The sequence below is a fragment of the Borostomias antarcticus genome, assembly GCF_949987555.1.
Source record: "Borostomias antarcticus genome assembly, chromosome: 3".
NCBI lineage: Eukaryota > Metazoa > Chordata > Actinopteri > Stomiiformes > Stomiidae > Borostomias > Borostomias antarcticus.
Window position 1 is genome coordinate 14,582,203 of NC_140236.1, and position 18,904 is coordinate 14,601,106.

The 18,904-nt window shown below is 49.3% G+C and overlaps 2 protein-coding genes across 4 annotated transcripts; one reads left to right on the forward strand and one right to left on the reverse strand.

The window, feature by feature from the left end:
* The first annotated feature begins 2,297 nt into the window (after window positions 1-2,297).
* Window positions 2,298-8,604, forward strand: pcbp2 (poly(rC) binding protein 2). 3 transcript variants are annotated; one of them, XM_084462101.1, is made up of 13 exons: window positions 2,298-2,438; window positions 3,715-3,848; window positions 4,072-4,095; window positions 4,205-4,237; window positions 4,407-4,523; window positions 4,630-4,761; window positions 4,878-5,006; window positions 5,451-5,525; window positions 6,028-6,087; window positions 6,823-6,895; window positions 7,001-7,056; window positions 7,298-7,467; window positions 7,794-8,604. In XM_084462101.1, the coding sequence occupies exons 2-13, from the start codon at window positions 3,780-3,782 to the stop codon at window positions 7,828-7,830; spliced, it is 975 nt and encodes a 324-aa protein (XP_084318227.1). In that variant the 5' UTR covers window positions 2,298-2,438; window positions 3,715-3,779; the 3' UTR covers window positions 7,831-8,604. The 3 variants fall into 3 exon arrangements, with proteins under 3 accessions (XP_084318227.1, XP_084318228.1, XP_084318226.1); XM_084462102.1 differs by having other exon boundaries at window positions 6,028-6,069; XM_084462100.1 differs by having other exon boundaries at window positions 6,028-6,069; window positions 6,823-7,056.
* Window positions 8,605-10,291: 1,687 nt separating this feature from the next.
* map3k12 (mitogen-activated protein kinase kinase kinase 12) lies at window positions 10,292-16,924 on the reverse strand (the record flags this gene model as incomplete). Its single annotated transcript, XM_084436050.1, has 13 exons — window positions 10,292-10,468; window positions 10,802-11,084; window positions 11,265-11,332; window positions 11,424-12,207; window positions 12,317-12,451; window positions 12,907-13,023; window positions 13,500-13,609; window positions 13,751-13,859; window positions 14,341-14,499; window positions 14,597-14,755; window positions 14,931-15,122; window positions 15,348-15,531; window positions 16,375-16,924. 13 exons carry the CDS (start codon window positions 16,922-16,924, stop codon window positions 10,292-10,294), a joined length of 3,027 nt encoding a protein of 1,008 aa, XP_084292176.1.
* Between the last annotated feature and the right edge of the window lie 1,980 nt (window positions 16,925-18,904).

Here is an 18,904-nt window from a genome sequence, read left to right on the forward strand (position 1 = left end):
ATTGATGTCCCTGTTTCCCACCTAAGTCCAGTGAGTGTATTCTTCATCATCTCTGTCTCTCTGGTCCCTGGGGATGGGCCCTGTGCTGACCTACTAGAGCTTGGCTTCCTCCAGGTTGGACTGAGCCAACCAATGGTTCTATTTAAAAACAGACAGCATCAGTGTGGTAATCCTGGCAGCGTTTGGGCAGTGCTGCAGATGGCTTTGCAAAGCGATCTCCAACATCCACCGCCTGAATTCATGCTTACAAAAGAGGATGCTTGCTGAGAAAAAAAACAGCCTTTAAAGGCAGAGCTCATTTGTAGCTCTGTTGAAGCATCTCTCCAAATTAGAGATATTCTAGATCCATGAAATTGATCTAGGCGTGACTATGTCTGAGAAGCATGATCAACTGGGCTATTGAAGGGAAGGAGAGTATTGTACTGTAACAGAGACAGAAAAGTACATTCTGTCCATTAACTCATTGTAATGTGGATGCTCTGGTGTGTATCAAAGTAACGAGCATGTGCTGATTGAGGTCAGTCATTGCCCTTTCAGTGTGTCCATGAGCACATGGCATGTTCAGTTTTGTCCTCTCTCTGCAGTATCCTTGTACTGTATGTACAACATAATATCAAAGCCTATATACCATATACTGTAAAGGCCTATTATATGATATACTGTAAACTCTCCCTAATCTGTCTTTTGTAACTGTCTTCTCCTCCAAAATCAATCTTTACTATGCCTGTACAATCCATCTCACGGTTCATTATAAATCACCCTATCAATCACAACAAAAAAAAACAGTTACGCTAATTGTCAATAGCCTTACAGAAAAACAAAGTCATTCATCATGAAAACCAAAGCCATCAATCGTGAACTGGAGGACTGACTGCCCATAATACAGCCAGAGTGATTAGGGGGGCACTAGGTCATTTATTTAGTTAAAGAGGTCTTGAAATATTGAAATCCTCCTATTTGAAATGCTTGTCTGCAGTTTTGTATGAAAAAATATCTTGAATCAAGCTTTAATCAAAATATCCTTTCAGAGCAAACACATGAAGGAACATTTCTGCTCAGTATAAAGCAGTCAAACAGCTTTGGAGGAGGGGGTCGGCCCTGCAGGCTGCACAGGAAGTGAAAGATAATGGCTGGGAAAATGATTTCAGTAAGGACCATTTCCAGATTGAGAGACGCTAATTACTGCCCTGCATTATGCAGCACAGAATGGTTCTGATTCTGGATCCAGCACTTAGCATCAGCCTGTCTGGCAGAATGCAAGCGGATGACAGGTTGGTTTGCATGCGTGTGTGTTTGTGTGTGCGCGTATGTGTGTGCATGTGAGTGTGTGTGTGCGTATGCATGTGTGCATGTGTCCTATATTTTAGATTGATATTCTTGCACTTTTCCTTCAGCACTAGATTATGCTCTTAGTCACTTGTTTTAGAAAGGAGATGCACTTGTGAGTTTCTAGTGTGACTATCTAGTGTGAGGATAGTGTGACTATCCTCATCGGCTCTCTGACTTAATTACCTTAATCGGCTGGTAAATGAAGTGTTTTTCCCTGTTGTAATCCAGTTTAATATGTACAACCTCTGGAAATATCTGGCACATCCACTGCTCCACATTAGCAGTCTGCTCAAACTATCATCCGGCACTTGAAATATGTCTAGCCTACTAAACCTGCCATAGTTTCTCATTTTCAATTAACGGTCCACATTTTCTTGGAATTATCTCGCGGTGGCTGATTGAGAGTAGTCAGCTGTCAAAACATGATTTTATGTCTACTTCGAGGTAAAATAATTTCCTCTCGGATGTGCAATTGGAGGATGAAAAATGAGTCTGTTCTGGAGATTACCTGGCTGGAAGGTTTTACAACAAAACAAAGCCCTCGCATAGATAAGTGACAGTGAATAGATCTCACCATACCAGGAACTGAACGATCTTCCTCCTGTGGCAAAAAAACAAACAAACTGTGGACATGTCTCCACATGACACAACATCAGGACTCCATCTACTGCAGCTATGCTGAACTACAGATGATGGAGTTTTCCTGCCATCCAAATTGCCATGTGTTTAGCCAACAATAATGATTGGGGAGATGAGAAACTGAAGTTCATGACTTGATCACAGCAACATAAACATTAAACACGATCTTTACAGACAGATTGTTTTGTTGTTGTTGTTCAAATATTGAAATAAAGCTTGTATTAGCCTATATTACGGTCAGATGGTCTGTGTGGGCGGGGTTAACCCGTGGGGGGAGGATCGGTTCAAAGGTGAAAGTTGAACGATTCTCATTTTGTTGTCTTTTGTGCTAAGCAGGAGAGTGGAGCCCGATCGAGCAGCAGCGTCTCTTCCCTCTTCCCCGAATCCTCTTAAAACTCCCTCCCGAACCTCTCCCCTTCCACCCTTAACACCCTACCCTCCCCCTGAACACATTTCGAGGGACGGTTCAGGTAAGACTGCCCCAACTTCTGTATATTCTTCTTGAGAGAAGGACAGGGTTAACGGAGCGCCTCGATTCATTCTTTAGGCCGCAACATTCAGACTAGCGTGGGATTATCGCACATGCTAGTAGGCTAAACTCAGCTAGCTACCTAGCTAGCATGTTAGCCATCCAGCTAGCTAACAATTATAAGATACTTTAGCAAAGTTAGATACTATCCAAATATTGAAAGCTCAGATAAATCATTAACAGCACTTGAAATAATTTGCTTAGACTTGACAATGGGTCAGCTACATTAGCTAGCTTGCTAACTTTAACGTTGCAAGCTGGTGCTGGGCATAGACACACGATGCTGGGTAGCTGTCTTGGCTAGCTGGTTAGCCTACCTGCTGTCTGTCTTGGCTAGCTGGTTAGCCTACCTGCTGTCTGTCTTGGCTAGCTGGTTAGCCTACCTGCTGTCTGTCTTGGCTAGCTGGTTAGCCTACCTGCTGTCTGTCTCGGCTAGCTGGTTAGCCTACCTGCTGTCTGTCTCGGCTAGCTGGTTAGCCTACCTGCTGTCTGTCTTGGCTAGCTGGTTAGCCTACCTGCTGTCTGTCTTGGCTAGCTGGTTAGCCTACCTGCTGGGTCCGTTTTTGGCTGCTATCTAGCTGAGCCAACCATGTTTGCTACTGCAGATTTGCTGCATTTAGGGTTAATTAAAGCCAATTAATAAGTTACTAGCTAGTGAGTGTGTTTTCGGGATAGCATCGTTAGCAGTAGCTAAGGTAATTTTAGTTTGTTAGTGTCCGCTAGCTAGTTGGGTTAGTTTGATTGGCTAGTACTGGAGCTAATGAATTTAGCTAGCAGCAAGCTAGCTAGACGTCTTCACTAATGGAAATGAATGAATACTCATTCATTGGACCGGCAGACTTGGCTTGGTGCACTTAGATTGGTATCTAGCTGTCTGATTTGAATATTTAGTTTTGAAGAAGCTAAATTGATGAACAATTTACTACTTTATAGTCAATTTAATGAAGCGGTCCAGTCCGTTACTTACTTGAAGCGAGTTAACATTCGAAGTGTTGTTGGCTAACAAAGTTACGTTAGTGAGCTGAGAGTTAAATGAAAATGTCTTGTTTGCACTATTAATATTGCTTAACGTTAGCCATTTTTCCAGACATGCAACGTTAACCCGTTTTCCTTGCTAAGTCAACAATCTAATCATCAGTGGTGATACTTGGTCGAAACCAGCTAGCTTGTGGTGTCCTATCCGCTGTGTGACCCCATGTACTTTCCTCTTCTCGCAGACCAGATACTTGTGACCAAAGACGTTTTTTCTTGCCAAGTCTAGTCTTCAGACACTGCAGCAAGTATGGACACTGGTGTGGTTGAAGGAGGACTCAATGTCACCCTAACCATTAGACTTCTAATGCATGGAAAGGTGAGTGCAGAGCAGATGTACGATAAGAGCTTTAATCATAGCTAACAGAGGATGTCCCATCCGTGAACATCACTCATGCTGAAATCAGCTGTCATCTTCACCTTAACTTCAAATAAGATATAACTTACACAGTGGGACAATGCTGGGTTCATTGATCATGTTTTTATATAACTTTGTGCGAATGTGAACTGAAATGGATTCTTTGTGTTTCTTTTGTATATAGGAGGTTGGCAGCATCATTGGCAAGGTTGGTGTTAATCTTCAGGGTGTTGTTTTCTGTCAGTGAGTCCTGACTACTCCCATAGCCCCGTTCCTATCTGTGTTTTGTAAACGCTGTGTCTCTGTGCTCTCTGCAGAAAGGAGAGTCGGTGAAGAAGATGAGGGAGGAGGTAGGTAAAAGCATGGTTGTTGCATGGGGAGGTGGAACGAGGATCTTGACTGAAGAATTGTGGCAGAAAGGAACCAGTGGTGGAGTCTGTAGTCGGCAGCACGGTTGTGCTTTGAAAAGTTTATTGACGGATGCGTCCACCTGACCGCCATTTCCTGTGATCGGTGCAGAGTGGCGCCCGCATCAACATCTCTGAGGGGAACTGTCCTGAGAGGATCATCACCCTGGCTGGCCCCACCACCGCCATCTTCAAAGCCTTCTCCATGATCATCGAGAAACTGGAGGAGGTCGGTACTCCCAACCTTTTGGTTATACATCTCAAAAGGCATTTATGGAACATCATAGCGAGTTTTTCAGTCGGTGTCATGTTGTGATTATTGACCTCCCCTGCAGGACATTAGCAGCTCGATGACGAACAGCACGGCCACCAGCAAACCACCGGTGACTCTGCGCATCGTGGTGCCCGCTAGCCAGTGCGGCTCCCTCATCGGCAAGGGCGGCTGCAAGATCAAGGAGATCCGAGAGGTCGGTGACCTCTGGCAGACGGAGGCTGAGCAGTTTTGTTTTTTTACGATGACATGAAAACGTCACAAATTACTGTGTTGGTGTGTTGAAGCTGATGTGTAACCCCCCCCCCCCAGTCGACCGGAGCTCAGGTACAGGTAGCAGGGGACATGCTGCCCAACTCTACGGAGCGTGCCATCACTATTGCAGGAACCCCCCAGTCCATCATCGAGTGTGTCAAGCAGATCTGCGTGGTCATGCTTGAGGTAAGGCAGAATGTGGCTATTGTTGCCTTCTTGCCAGGGTCCAAAATGAACTCTATTTACGGTACTAGCCAATGGCTGGTAAAAAAAATCTGGCTGGCTGGTAATCCAAAAATTTAGTTCTGGACCCGGTAGTAGAGTTAATGTTATTTATATGCACACTATTATAATATGGATTGATGATCACATATGAGACCCAAGACAGCATGCTAAATGGTAATAGTAGAAAATCGTAATAGTAAAAAGCTATTTATTATTTTTGGCTGGTAAAAAAAATCTGTCTCGCTGGTACATCTTTTCATCCGGCCAGTTGGCTGATAAGCCAAAAAGTTAGTTTTGGAAACTGGTCCTCAGAACTAAGCGTGTGTGTGTGTGTGAGAGTGAGAGAGAGGGGGAGTACACGGTACCTCTCCCCATCGTTAACGGTTGATTCTCTCCTCTCTGCAGTCTCCCCCTAAGGGCGTGACCATCCCTTACAGACCCAAACCCTCAGGCTCTCCTGTCATCTTTGCAGGTGGTCAGGTAAATATCAACTCGTTCACATCTGTTAGTGATGGAATGGATTTGGGACATTTCCATTTCCTTTTCCGTCGGTTGTAGGGAGCGGCCTTTTTCCCTGCTCACGTTCAAGAGGCAGTTGAGTGATTTGTACTCAGTAATTCTACTCTGCGGAGGTTTGCGTCGGTCTTCTCTGTGCAGACGTCGGCCGAACGGCCCCCCAGAGTTTCTCTCTCTCTGCAGAGCGAGAGGCCCCGCCCCCCCGAAGCAGAGTCTGAGTAGCTGTCAGATCAGATGTGATGTGATACAGGGGCGCGTGCCTCCCCCATATATGTCCTCACCCTCGCTTCGGCGCGCGTTCTAGACTAGTCGTCCGCTGTGTTCGTGTCGATGGCTGAAAAACACCCGCTGGCTTTGTTCTGGTTGCCGACATGCCAAGGACACAGGTTCACTGGATACCACTGTGTGTGTGTGTGTGTGTGCGTGCGCGCGTCCACCCCGCCTAACCGCTGTTCTCTGGTTACAGGCATACGCTGTCCAAGGGCAGCATGCCATCCCCCAGCCTGACGTAAGTGAAGGTCCCTCTGTAAGTGAGCCCATATATTTACACATACAGTGAATGGTCTTGGGTGGCCATGACACCCTCTCCTCCATCCATCCCTCCTGTACCCTCCGTTCCTCCTCCTCCCGCCCCCGCTGCATCTCGGCTGCACCCCCTGACTTGACACCGTTTCAAAGTTGTGGTCACATAACATTGATTTAAGTAGCATGGCTGCTGTCGTCATCGTGCCGTTGTATCTTTCCTTCATTCCATCTCTCTCATTGATCCACTTAATGATTCTGTCCACTTGATAGTGGGCCTGTAATATGCCTGATTGTTTTTATTGTGATGCTGTGGTCTTCTCTGCTCTCTGTTTAGTCGTCTCTGTTGTGTTGCTGTGACAGTTGTGATTAACAGAACATATAGTACTAGGGTTGCAAAATTGCAGGAATATTCACAAACCACCTATGAGAATTAACGTGAAGAAACTGGAAAACACCATACATTTCTGGTTTATTCCTGTGAATTTGGGAAATTTGGGATTGTTCCTGGAATTTTGCTACCCTACATAGTCCTGTGCATAGCATTTCCTCTTTGGCCTGTTGACCCCCTGTGTCTGCTGTCTACCAGGCTGCTGGAGAATCTGGGCCCATGTGCCGGTGCTGATGATAGCCCTCTGTGTCTCTGCCTCATCCCTCCATCACTGCTTCCTCTTTCCTGTATCTTTCTCCCCTTCTCTCCTCCCTCCCTCCCTCCCTCCCTCTCTCCCTCTCCCTCCAGCTCACCAAACTCCACCAGCTGGCCATGCAGCAGAGTCCTTTCCCCATCGCCCCCAGCAACCAGGGCTTCCAGGGTAGGTGGATGGATGGATGGATGGAGGGGGGGGGGGGGGGACAACAGCACCACCTAGTTTTACTAATTCCTGGCTTATTTTCTGACCGTCTCTTCCTCTTTGCAGCCGGGATGGACGCTTCTGCACAAACAGGCTCTCATGAGCTGACCATTCCAAACGACGTGAGTCTAATCTCCGCCCCCTCATCCGTTGGTTTGAGCCGGTTTCACCCCGCGCGGCTAATGAGTTATTTGCTGTCGTCTCGTTGGAGCGACGCAGATGCACCTTGTGTTTTAAAACGGAAAAAAAACTAGGCTTTTTACTCGTTCTAGGTTTTCCTCTCTCCTGGTTGAAAACTTCCTTTTACTTCCCTCACATGTATTTGACTCTCCCTCATGCCTTGACCCTCTGCCGTTCCCTCAGCTGATTGGCTGCATCATCGGCCGTCAGGGGGCGAAGATCAACGAGATCCGCCAGATGTCGGGGGCCCAGATCAAGATAGCCAACCCGGTGGAGGGCTCCTCTGACCGGCAGGTCACCATCACCGGGTCCCCGGCCAGCATCAGCCTGGCCGAGTACCTGATCAACGCCAGGTAAGCGCTCGGCTCGCCGCAGCAAAGCCCATCTAATCCACTTCACTTTGAACCATTTTCAATTCACAATACCTGGCTGTACCGTCATGGTAGTCGTGCTGTGACCTCGCTGTACCGTCATGGTAGTCGTGCTGTGACCTCGCTGTACCGTCATGGTAGTCGTGCTGTGACCTGGCTGTACCGTCATGGTAGTCGTGCTGTGACCTCGCTGTACCGTCATGGTAGTCGTGCTGTGACCTCGCTGTACCGTCATGGTAGTCGTGCTGTGAGGCGCGTGTTGTGTTTTAAAGTGAAGATGTGATTCTTTCCCCCCTGTGTTTCTGCAGACTGTCCTCTGAAGCCACTGGACTGGCAGCCAACTGACTCAGAGGATGTTCATCAGCACCTTACGTAACCCCGCCCCCTACTTTTTACCAAGAGGTCCCTCACTGAAGTTAATGCAAAAACCAAGTCCTCTGACCTTTACCCTTTATCCTTTCCCTCGGTTCACACACCTACTCGACTGTAATTACATAAATGTATTGGTATTTTATTTATTTATTGTTTTTAAAATTCCCTTTGCATATAGTTTTTTAAAGATGCTTTCTTCCGTTGTTAGTTTCTGATGTATATGTTTTGACCTTAATATAGCTGAAAAGTTTTGGAAAAATCTGAAAAGACATAAATAGTGTTTTTTATGTCAGATTTTTCTTAGAAAATGTAAAAATGAAGAAAAAAAAAAATAACATTGTAGATGGAACGTTCTTTCCCTTCATTTGATGAATATATCTGTATTTATTTTAATTTAATACACCACTCCTTGTATTAGTTCACTGATGTTTGCCATTTATCCAAAACTGAACTTCCTGAATGAGAAATTGTGGGTAATGGGTCTACGTGGGTGTAAATGATGTGCTCTAAAAAAAAAAAAAAAAGTTAAGAAAGATGATAACGTCAGAGATTAATTGAAAATATTTCCCTCTGAAGTGGAAGGCTGACACGATGCGGTTTAAATCCTCCTTGTGAGTGTTAGTATTTTAAACTTCATTCTGTGTCGCCTCTTTTCTTTGCTGTACAATTCTTTTGTGTCATTCCTGTTTCGCCATCCGCTTTAAGTTCTCCCAATCAGGACGTTTGAGCGCCGAGTACTGGATTCTGTTGGGGGGGGGGGGGGCACGGTCTCCTGAGAGGACCTGTGTGAAAGATTTGTTTTTCTTTGATATTACTAAGATGATAGTAATGACGACAGTGATGATGATGATAACATTGAAAATGTTTGTTTTAAATAGAGAAAATATTTTTTTTAACTGCTGGGTTGGGGGGGGATGCTGCAAGGGGCTAAACTAAACAAGAAAAGCATATTGGTCTTGATATAAGTATCATGCTGAGGTATAAGATAATAGAAATAACACTAGGTTCCTCCTATCCTTTTTGCCTGGGTCAGATTTTATTTTTTATTATTCTTTGCAGGATGAAGAAACTCACGTTTTTGTGCACGTTTTCAGAATATTGTAGATTTGGGTGCAATTGAATTGTTGAATAATTAAAATACAGAAATAAAAAGATGTGAAATCCTTAAACTGTCCCTGGCTGTTATTAGTCTAGTTTTGTAAACGGACATATTTCCAGTAGACTGATGAAACACTTGTGTTCTGTCATGCTCTGGCACCAGCGCCTCACATACTAGCTTTCCAGAAGCCCAGCAGAGACAGCACCTTGATTGTAACCAATACAGTTGTTTTATTGTTGCTCATAATATTTTGATTTTGATATAACTCCTATGTTACAGGTAGTGTGCAATGCTGTATAAAAACAAAACCTCTATTAAATTCAAATGATATTTATTCCACTACCACCAGAGAGCAGTATTCTATCTCTGATCTGGCGAGCTTCTTTGTGATCTTAAAGGGATGAGTATTCAAAACTCAGTGGCAGGGGACTCAAAATCAACAGCAGACTTCAACATTACCAGAAGAGAAGAGGGCGCTAGTCATGAAGCATCATGATCTGAAGAGTGAAACATTTCAGTGAGATTTTCATTCCATAATGACATCATTCATTATTTTTTTTAAAGTGTCAACATCAATTCATTAACAAAAACGTCTAGTCAAATAATACTTTCAGGATAAAAAAGTGTAAACCTTCTCACAAAATATAAAACAGACACATCCAAAACTTAAATTATACACCTGTTTAGTCATGCATTTGTTCATTTGGGCTGCATACCATTTAGTCTCACATCAGATTTTTTTTTTTACACAAAATAAATTTAGTTATTTCTGATGTAATATGTCATGGATATCTACATAATTATTTATTAATATAGGATGAATAGTTTATTAGATATCAGGCTCCTCCCAGAGCAGTGATGGTGCAGAACCAGTATCAGGGAAAAGGGGTGTGTGTGTGTGTATGTGTGCGTGCATGCGTGTGTGCGTGCGTTTATGTGTATACATGTGTGTGTATTAACGTGAGTTAGAGTGCACAGACGTGTGTGTGTGAGAGTTATTTGTTTTTTTGCTGAACTGGAGCAGTGGCTAATTGAAATCCTTGACCAAGACCCCCTCTAAGTCTAACGGCTGGTCTGATGTCACAAGCTGCCAAAGAAGCTGCTGACAATGAATGACAAATCAACTATGTTGTCTGATGTAGGTTTGCTTACTTACAAACCCCTATTGCTGCATGAGACACCATCAGTTCACTTGTCAAAGTCTGAGCAGAGTTGACCTGACTTCTTATGACATCAGTAACGCCCTGCATTGACAGAACGGGTGCTCGGTAGGCTCGGTGACGGTTGTTGTCGGTAAGGTAGATGTAGTTTTGTTCTGTTATGGCGTCCGGAGTGTCAGACGTATGGGGGGCCTGTTTGGGGCCCCTGAGGGGACCCTTGCTGGGGCCCGGGCTGCGTCGTGGACCCGGCCGGTCCCCAGGCCCCGGCGCTGGGAGGACGACTCGGCTCTCCGCTTCCCGACTGGTCGAGCTCGGCGCTGTCGCAGTCCGAGTCGTCACACAGCCCCCGGCTCTGGAGGGAGAGAAAGAGAGAGGGAGAGGTGAGGGAGAGAGAGAGAGAGAGGGAGAGGAGAGGGAGAGGTGAGGGAGAGGAGAGGGAGAGAGAGAGAAGGAGAGTTGAGGGAGTGGGAGAGGGATTTGGAGAGGGAGAGAGAGAGAGAGAGGAGAGGGAGAGGTGAGGGAGAGAGACGGAAATGTGCGGAAAATGGGAGGAGTCACTTTAACTCGCTGACTGTAGAGAAAGGAGGTAAAAAGAGGAAAAGAGGTAGAGCGAGTAAATGAGCTTCACACTCCAGATAAGAGGACAGAAACACAGAGACGGAACGAGCCGACTTGGTCCCGGTACCTCGCCAGGGTTCTGAGCCTTGGCCCGGCCCGGACCCCCCTCTCTCTCCGACAGGCCGTCGGAAGCCTGCGCCGGGTCCGCGTTGTCCGCCGGGATCTCCGACTCCTGAGACAGGAGGTCGTCGCTGCGGTCGTCCAGGCGGTCGTCCGTGTTGGTGCTGACCACGTCCGGCGTGCCGCTGTGGGAGTGGTCGGTGGTGTGGCCCTCCTCGCCGTCCGACACCGACAGGTTCTCGGAGCTGAAGGTGGACACCGACTGGCCCTTGGTGATGCTGGTCGGACGTCTGGAAACGGAGAACGAGGGGGGGGGGGGGACAGAGAGGAGAGGCACACTTTTCATTTCCTGTCTCCGCTTTAAAACGCGTGCACCGTTCACACCCCAACGCGAGATCCGAGAACAAATACCAAGATCGAAGACTGAAACCGTCCGTGCGCGTTTTGATGATGAACGACTGCGAACTCACCGTCTCCGTGGCAACTCCACCTCGCTGTCGACCTCCCCCTCCTCCTCCTCTGACGACAGGCCACGCCTCTGTAGACCGGAGAACAGCACGTGAGACACGGTCAGCGCAGCGACAGAGCGAGCGATCAAGCGCTAGTCTTACCGCCGGTCATGTCCGTACCTGTTTGCGTGTGATGGCTGCCCGGTACAGTATGGCCGACGGCGTGAGGTGCTGACCCCCGACCCCCCCCGACGCGCCCCGGGGCGACCTCCCGGCCCACGCCCCCTCCTCCTTGTCCTCGCCGTCGTGGGGCAGGCGTGGCGCTCCCAGTACGGACCCCCGTCCGCCTCCCCCCGCCCCCGCCGCCGCCGCTGCCCCCCCCCTCCCGCAGGGCGAGTCCGGGCTGCTGGAGAACGGGAAGGAGGCGGCGTCCTCGCTGGGCGTGTCGCTGCGTGGCGGCGGCGTCTCCGCCAGGTCGTCTGGGCCCGCCGCCCCCGCCCCCTCCGCCCTGCCGATCTCCGACCCCGCCCCGCCCAGGCCCGCCGAGGCGCTGAGGCTGCCCCCCCTCTCCAGACCGCACCCCCCCATGCCGGCCGGCTCCCCGTTCCTCAGGCCCTCTGCCTGCAGGGTGGTGCAGATGAGGTCGGGGCTGGAGGAGGACAGCTGGCGCTGCTGCTGCTGCTCGGGGCCCCTGAGGGCCGTGCTGGGGTCCAGCAACTGCTTGGAGGGGCCCGTGGACGAGCCGTCGGCCTGGGTGGACGCGTCACCGCTGGCGGGGGACTGGGCGGTCTTCGGCCCCGCCAGGTCGCCGCTGCTGCCCTTGCCCGGCCTGCGGTGGCGAGTCTTCACCCTGCGGGAGCGGCCGGGCGACGTGGACCCCCTGCTGGGGCAGGAGGGGACGGTCACCTGCAGCACGGACGAGTCCAGCTTGGGGATGATCACCTCGGACTTGAGGAGGTCTGGCCTGTGAGAGCGGAACGGAAGAGCAAAGAGCGGTCAAGATGGCGACCGTCCAGCGACCGTCGGCTATAGTAGTGCGTTTTCGCAGAGCGGCTCTGGGGTTGACCTCTCACCTCTTCCCGGACGGTAGTTTCTGAGGGACGGTCCTCTTCTTGATAAGTTTGTCCATGGAGTTGGAGGAGCTGCCCTGTCTGGAGCCGTGGTGCTTGAACAGCCCTGGATACTTCTTATCCAAAGACTGCTCCCTCCTAGGAAGTTAACGACATTTCGTTATAACGAGTTTTCTGTTTATACTTGCGTCTCTCTTATGAAGTATCTAGCCCATGTATACTGCTCTGTATATGTTCTTAGCCAATAGATAAACATTTTCCAGGAGCTTGCTCGATCGTCTCGTTGAGAGAGGTCAGGGACGAATTTCTACAGCTCACTTTTCTGGCCCCCGGGTGAAACTGTTTTTTTGCTTCCCTCTGGAATATGTAGGGGTGGGATATATGCCCACCCTCCCATTGCTCTCTGTAAATCGCATTGTGTTGCCTGTGTATGAAATGCGCTTTACAAATAAAGTTAGATTTGATTTGATTAGATTCTTGGAAACTCTCAAATCACATTTTACAGTAATCCAAAGCTCTACAGTGAATATACACTTGTAATGAGTGTTTTGTGAGCTGTGAATTCAGCCGAGTGGTCTGACTCAGCCCCATACCTCTGTAGCTCCTTCTCCTTGAGCTCCAGCTGCAGCATGACTGCGTTCAGCTCCATGTAGAGGTTGTTGGCCCTCTCCAGCTTCCTCTCGTAGTGCTCACGGATGTCCAGAGCATGCCTGACAAGAAAAGATACCACTTATCGCATCATGTTTTTCGCACAAGGGTACAAATGCTGTACACAATGGAAACGCACCGCAGGCAGTTTTTCGTCTGGGAGAGAACAATAAAGCAAGAACATTAGAACACAGAACCGGGACGATTCGACCAGCGCTGCTATAATCTGGCACCCTGTGACATTAGAACAAGCATCTAGGGTTAGGGCTCAAATAGGGCTATGTCTCATAGTTATGTTAGTAATACAAGGCTGATAGGTCTCCCTTGTAACATTCGTTCTCCAAGTGGTTCTCCAAGTGGTTCTCCAAGTGGTTCTCCAAGTGGTTCTCCAAGTGTACTGGTTGAGATCAGAGAGACAAAGTCCCTGAGGTCTTGTGTTTCATTTCCGGCGGGAACGAGAGAGGAGTGACCTTGGCGAAACGCCTCGCTACACACCTGAGCCCAGGGGAGGGGTGACGATGACGTCTCGGTCACTCACCTCAGCTCCTCTCGGCGCCGGTTGATCAGCTCCTCGTCCAGCCGATGCAGACAGGTGCCCTCGGACTTAATCTTCTCAAAATGCTGCTTCACTTCTTCCCTCCACTCAGCCTGCACAAAAAACACACACGGACACTTACTGCCTGTGTCTGTTTCATCTGTGTCTATGTGTGTGTGTGTGTGTGTGTGTGTGTGTGTGTAGGTATGCCAACACTACTGTATAGGTGATGTAAAAGGGCCACTCCCCCGTACCTGAGACTTGAAATAGGTCTCCTGAGGAGTGGAGAGCACATCAGCTGACGCTATGTCCAGGTGTAGCAGGATCTGACGGAAAGACGGCCTATTTCTGGGTTTACAGTTCCTGCAACGCCAAGAGTATATCTTCAGAGCCTACTACGTACATTTATTTATATTTTATTTCATTTTTTAAATCTATTTTTTGGGCATTTGTGCTTTATTATATAGGACAGTGTAGACTGACAGGAAAGGTGGGAGAGAGAGAGAGAGAGAGAGAGAGAGAGAGAGAGAGAGAGAGAGGAGGACATGCAGCACAGGGCCCAGGCCGGATTCGAACCCGGGCCGCTGTGATAAGGACTAGTCTTCACGTGGTACACGCCTTAACCCATGAGCCACCAGGGCCCTCAACTACGTACATTCATGACCCACAGTAAAATCAATACAGGTCCCCGTCGGCCAATTCCGTCAGGTGAAAGTTTAAGAGCAGACGCAATGCTTCCCCCTTGCAGCTGCTGTTGTCTCACATGCGGCCCTTCCACTTATCTATTTATCTTCTTCTCCTCCGATCTCGTCTCACCATCTCCCCGTCTCCCTCCTCCACTCACCAGCACTGCCTCAGGAGGATCTTGAAGCCGTCGGGGCAGCTCTCGGGGATGGGCAGCTGGAGGCTGTTGTTGCCCACGCCCCAGATGATGGCAGAGGAGTCCACGTCCTTGTACGGGATCTCTCCCGTGAGCATCTCCCACAGGACCACCCCGAACGACCTGTGGGGGACGCAGCGGCGCAACGCACGGTCACCTCGCGCTACTACGCCGTGATCTGAAGTGGTGTGTTTGGGATTTTCGGGATCCCGTATCTCACCAGATGTCCACCTTCTCTGAGACCGGCTCATTCCGTATGACCTCGGGCGCCATCCAGGCCACCGTGCCGGCGAACGACATCTTGGTGCTCTTGTCTCTGAGCTCCTTGGAAGTTCCGAAGTCTGAGATCTTCACCAGGTCGTCGTGGGTGATCAGCATGCTGGCATTAGCAGAGAAAAGACACGCAGGGAAGGTTAAAAAAACAACAAAGCATTACCCCTCTAGGGCTCCTTGGGCTTAAAATAGCCTTTTACAAGCAGAACATGATCGACTGAGACACTTGCGGTCTCCAGGAGGATGGTTTCGAGGTCAGTTGTCGGAGTGCCGCGACTCACTTGGGAGACTTGAGATCTCGGTGGATGATCTTGTGGAGGTGAAGGTAGTTCATGCCGCCGGCGATGCCCATGGACCAGTCCACCAGGAGGGAGGGGGTGATCTTACGTCCGGCCCTCAGCACCTCGTACAGCTGGCCCTGGGCACAGTACTCCATCAGGATACAGTAGCAGGGGGCCTGGGTGCACACACCCCTGAAAGGATGGACAGAGAGAGAGAGAGAGAGAGAGAGAGGAGGCAAGAAAGGGAGAGAAGAAAGAAGACGGGATGAAGGAGAACATGTAGGTCTATTGTTTGCGATGAATTTGGCTAGTACCTTGCTGAGCAGGCATTTTGGGATATTCTGCCCCTATCGTAGTCTACAAACTATAGGTCTCAACAGTCTTAAACAGAAAGGCTGGAGAGTCCCAGCTCCTCACTTGAAGGTGATGATGTTGGGATGCTTGAGCTTGCGAAGGTGTTTGATCTCCGTTTCTTTGATGTCCCGTACTTTCTTCACGGCCACGTCCTCGCCGTGGAACCTGCCCAGGAAGACGGCGCCCTGCGCCCCGCTGCCCACCCACTGCAGGTCTGAGATCTCCTCGAACGGAACCTCCCAGGATTCTAGACACACGCCATCAACACAGGGACACGTGTTAGCTAGGGGTTATGGGTGGCAGGAGGACCGATGTCCAGTCATCTAGCTGTCCTGTATAAAATACAGCTCAGTAGACTCACAGAGATCATGTTGCTATTATGTGTATTAATTATTACTAGCTTGATCTGTTGATGTTGATATTATGATTATGTTATGTTGATGTGATGTTATCTTGTTCAGCACATTGGTTAACTACGGTTGTTTAAAATGTATTATATAGAAAAGCGATGAACAGCTATGCGTTTGTCTGAGGCTAATCTCCCCATCAGCTGTAACACACCACATAGTGACAGCTTGGCCACTGAGGAGAGAGATGAGACAGGCGGGCTTTCGGGATGACGGACTAGCCGGCGAGATCAATTCTTCACGCTGAAGTGCTGAGCTCTCTGGGAGCCTCGCCCCTGTACGGAGAGACTCTGACTGTCTCTCTAACCAGCTGTGAGCCCTTCACCATAGCGGAAACTGTGAATGACCCCCGAGCCCACGTCAGACACACACAGAGAGGGACGCATGCGGTGGCAGTCAGTCAGCGATCGCTTCAAATCCCTGCTGATGAAAGAACAACCTCCCCAGCCTTTTATTAGATATAATGCATTGCCATGGTTACAGACTTTGCGCAACAACTAAACTCAGCGAGTGACTAACGCTGGCAGAGAACTCGCCTGTCTTTCCTGTTTGTTTTCTGCAAGGGCGGAATGCATCGCTTTCCCTGCTCGGATGACAACACTGAAACCTTGAAGGTGACGACTGCCCTGACAGTTAGCACTACTGTACATAGATGTAGTTATGTGGAGGGAGGTCATACTCACTCCATACGCTTTCCTGGTTATGCTTGTGTTCGGTGGAGTAGGCCTTCCCGATCATCGTCCACACCGGCTTTAGGCAGCCAAACAGTCCTTCCAGAAACCCCCCGCTCCCCGACTGCAGTCTGATGTTGTCCGATTGGCCGCGGACGGCCCCGGCCTCGGAGCTGAGCCCCGCCTCCGCCCCGCCTCCTCCCCCTCCCCCTCCTCCGCACTGGCAGGCCTCGTGCTCATGCAGCTTCAGCACGCTGTTGTCGAAGTGGCTGGGGGGGCCGCCGCCGTCGCTGGGGGTGGGGCTGCCGCCGCAGGTGTGAGGACATCCTCCTCCTCCTCCCCCTCCGCCGCTGCCGCCACCCGCAGGGCCGCCTGGCCCCCCCCCGGTATCGATGGACAGCACGTTGCGCAGGACGCACTGCGTGGGGGTCAGGTCGGTCTCGGGGGTGCAGGCGGGGGTGTCGGCGTCCAGGCGGCGGTTGGGGGGCTCGGAAATGGGCGTGCTGAAGCCAGAGAGGGATGGGGAGGGGGCGCGGGCCTCATGGATACAGGTCCCACTCATCAGGGGCTCCCCCGACACCACCGTCCAGGACGGGCACACGTAGAGCAGGAGGCGGGGGGCGGGGCGTGGTGGCCTGGGGGGCGGAGACATGCACGTGTTGATGATCAGGAACTCTAGACAGTCTGGCCATGTTTAGTTCTTTTTTAACAGTTATATCTTTGTTTCTTAATAATGTTTTTTTTTTTTTTACCTTTATTTCGTCAGACGAGTCATTAAGAACTGATTCGTATTTACAATGGCGGCCTGGATGTCACTAAAACTACTCAGAAGCCAGTCTCTGTTTCAGTACTGGACAGCTCCCTGGCACCTCACTGATGGACTCTATAATGGAGCTGTCCGGTGCTGAAATAGACTAGTAGCATCATACGACTTGCAGTTTGCGATACAGCCTACGGTTTGTGCTGTATATTTCAACACAATATATTTGTGGGTGTCTTTGAGCAATGTTAGTCAGTCAGCAGTAAGGGATGACAACAAAAGTCAACATCAGAGGAGAGGAGAAAGGGGGAAGAACAACTGGGAAAAAGCAGTCAACCACGACATCCAGTGTTGCTACCACCGGACAGTGAGAGTCAGAGTCATACCGTGGACTAATTTCAAGATCTACCGGTGATAGGCCAGTTTTATGAATGACTTGAGGAAGGATGACGTCTAGTCGACTCTACCTCATTCTCTTCTGGGCGTCGTTATCCTAATAGGCCAGATAACATGAGTATCCTAATGACACTGTGATGTATAGTCGACAGTACTCACTATGGTTGTGTCCCTTAGGGACATTTTCTGAGCGATGCACATCAGGCAACGTATAAGCAACGTATTGTATCACTCATTTGCTAGTCTATATACTATGTCAATCGGAGAAATCACATGCCGTAACACACGCATGCTGTCACGTCTTTGTCTCTTTGCAGGATATGACAAAATTGCATAACTAGCCCAATGATGTAGTGTGCGCGTGAGAAATGGGGGAGAGGGAGGAGGACGTGGAGGGAAAGAGAGCGAGACCACATGGACCCAATTCCCATTATACAGCAGCTTTTACTATAGCCTGCTGCACCACTGCATGGGAACCGCGACGACCGAGCGAGCGCGTTGAAAGCGTGAAATTGGAGGGGGGGGGGGCGGGGGAGGGGGGGGGTGAAAAACACAGCCAGGGCCCGTGGGAAGGAGCCGTGCACACAAACGCAGGAAGATCAATCTTTAAATAACCGTGGATGTGATGATGACACTCACTAGCATCACGGCCGACGTGCATGGATTGAGCCCGAGCCCCTACGAGTCCATGCCAAGTCAAACTGCCGCAGCGTCTGCCTGTAGATATACTGGGTCTTGGCATCAAAACAGATATTTCGTAATATAGGCTATCACACACTGCACAAATATGATTTATTTTCTTAAATAGACGATCATCTATTTTGGCCCGGAAAGACGTAGAAGCAATGTGTGAATTGTGCATAACGCAAGAGGCAAATGCAACACACCTGAACGTCATACAACACTTGCTTTCATATTTGATCCATATTCATTGATAGCGTGACATTCCCATACCTTTCTGGCTCCTTGGTGTTGCGTTGTCAAGTGAGGGGTGGACTCAGCTTTCTTACATGCAGTGGTAACGAGCAATCGTTGGGTTTGTCTCCTCTTCGGACGCTCTTTCCCCCCAACCCCAGTAAAAGTCCCTTTCCACGAGTTCACGTTCTCAGAACGAATCCCAGCGGGCAAATTGTGTTATCAATAACCGGGAACCCATGGAACGTGAGGCTCGCGAGGGGTTGGGGGAGGGAGCTGTCTCCGTCCCCGGTGCTGAATTGACGTCACGGAGTTGCGAAGCTACACAAGGGGGCGCGAACGTCGCCCTCTCTGAGAGAAATGTGAGAAATGTAGGCTGCTGCTGCTGTACTAGTTTCCATCTTCATTATTTTCAGAGATGTTTAATTCTTTATAACAAGTATAATATATTAAACCATACAGTTATTTACT

Coding starts and splice junctions, on each gene's coding strand:
- pcbp2 (XM_084462100.1), top strand. CDS start 3,780: ATGGACACTGGTGTGGTTGAAGGAGGACTCAATGTCACCCTAACCATT. Junction 4,096..4,204: donor TTGGCAGCATCATTGGCAAG/GTTGGTGTTAAT, acceptor TGCTCTCTGCAG/AAAGGAGAGTCGGTGAAGAA. Junction 6,070..6,822: donor ATGCCATCCCCCAGCCTGAC/GTAAGTGAAGGT, acceptor CTCTCCCTCCAG/CTCACCAAACTCCACCAGCT.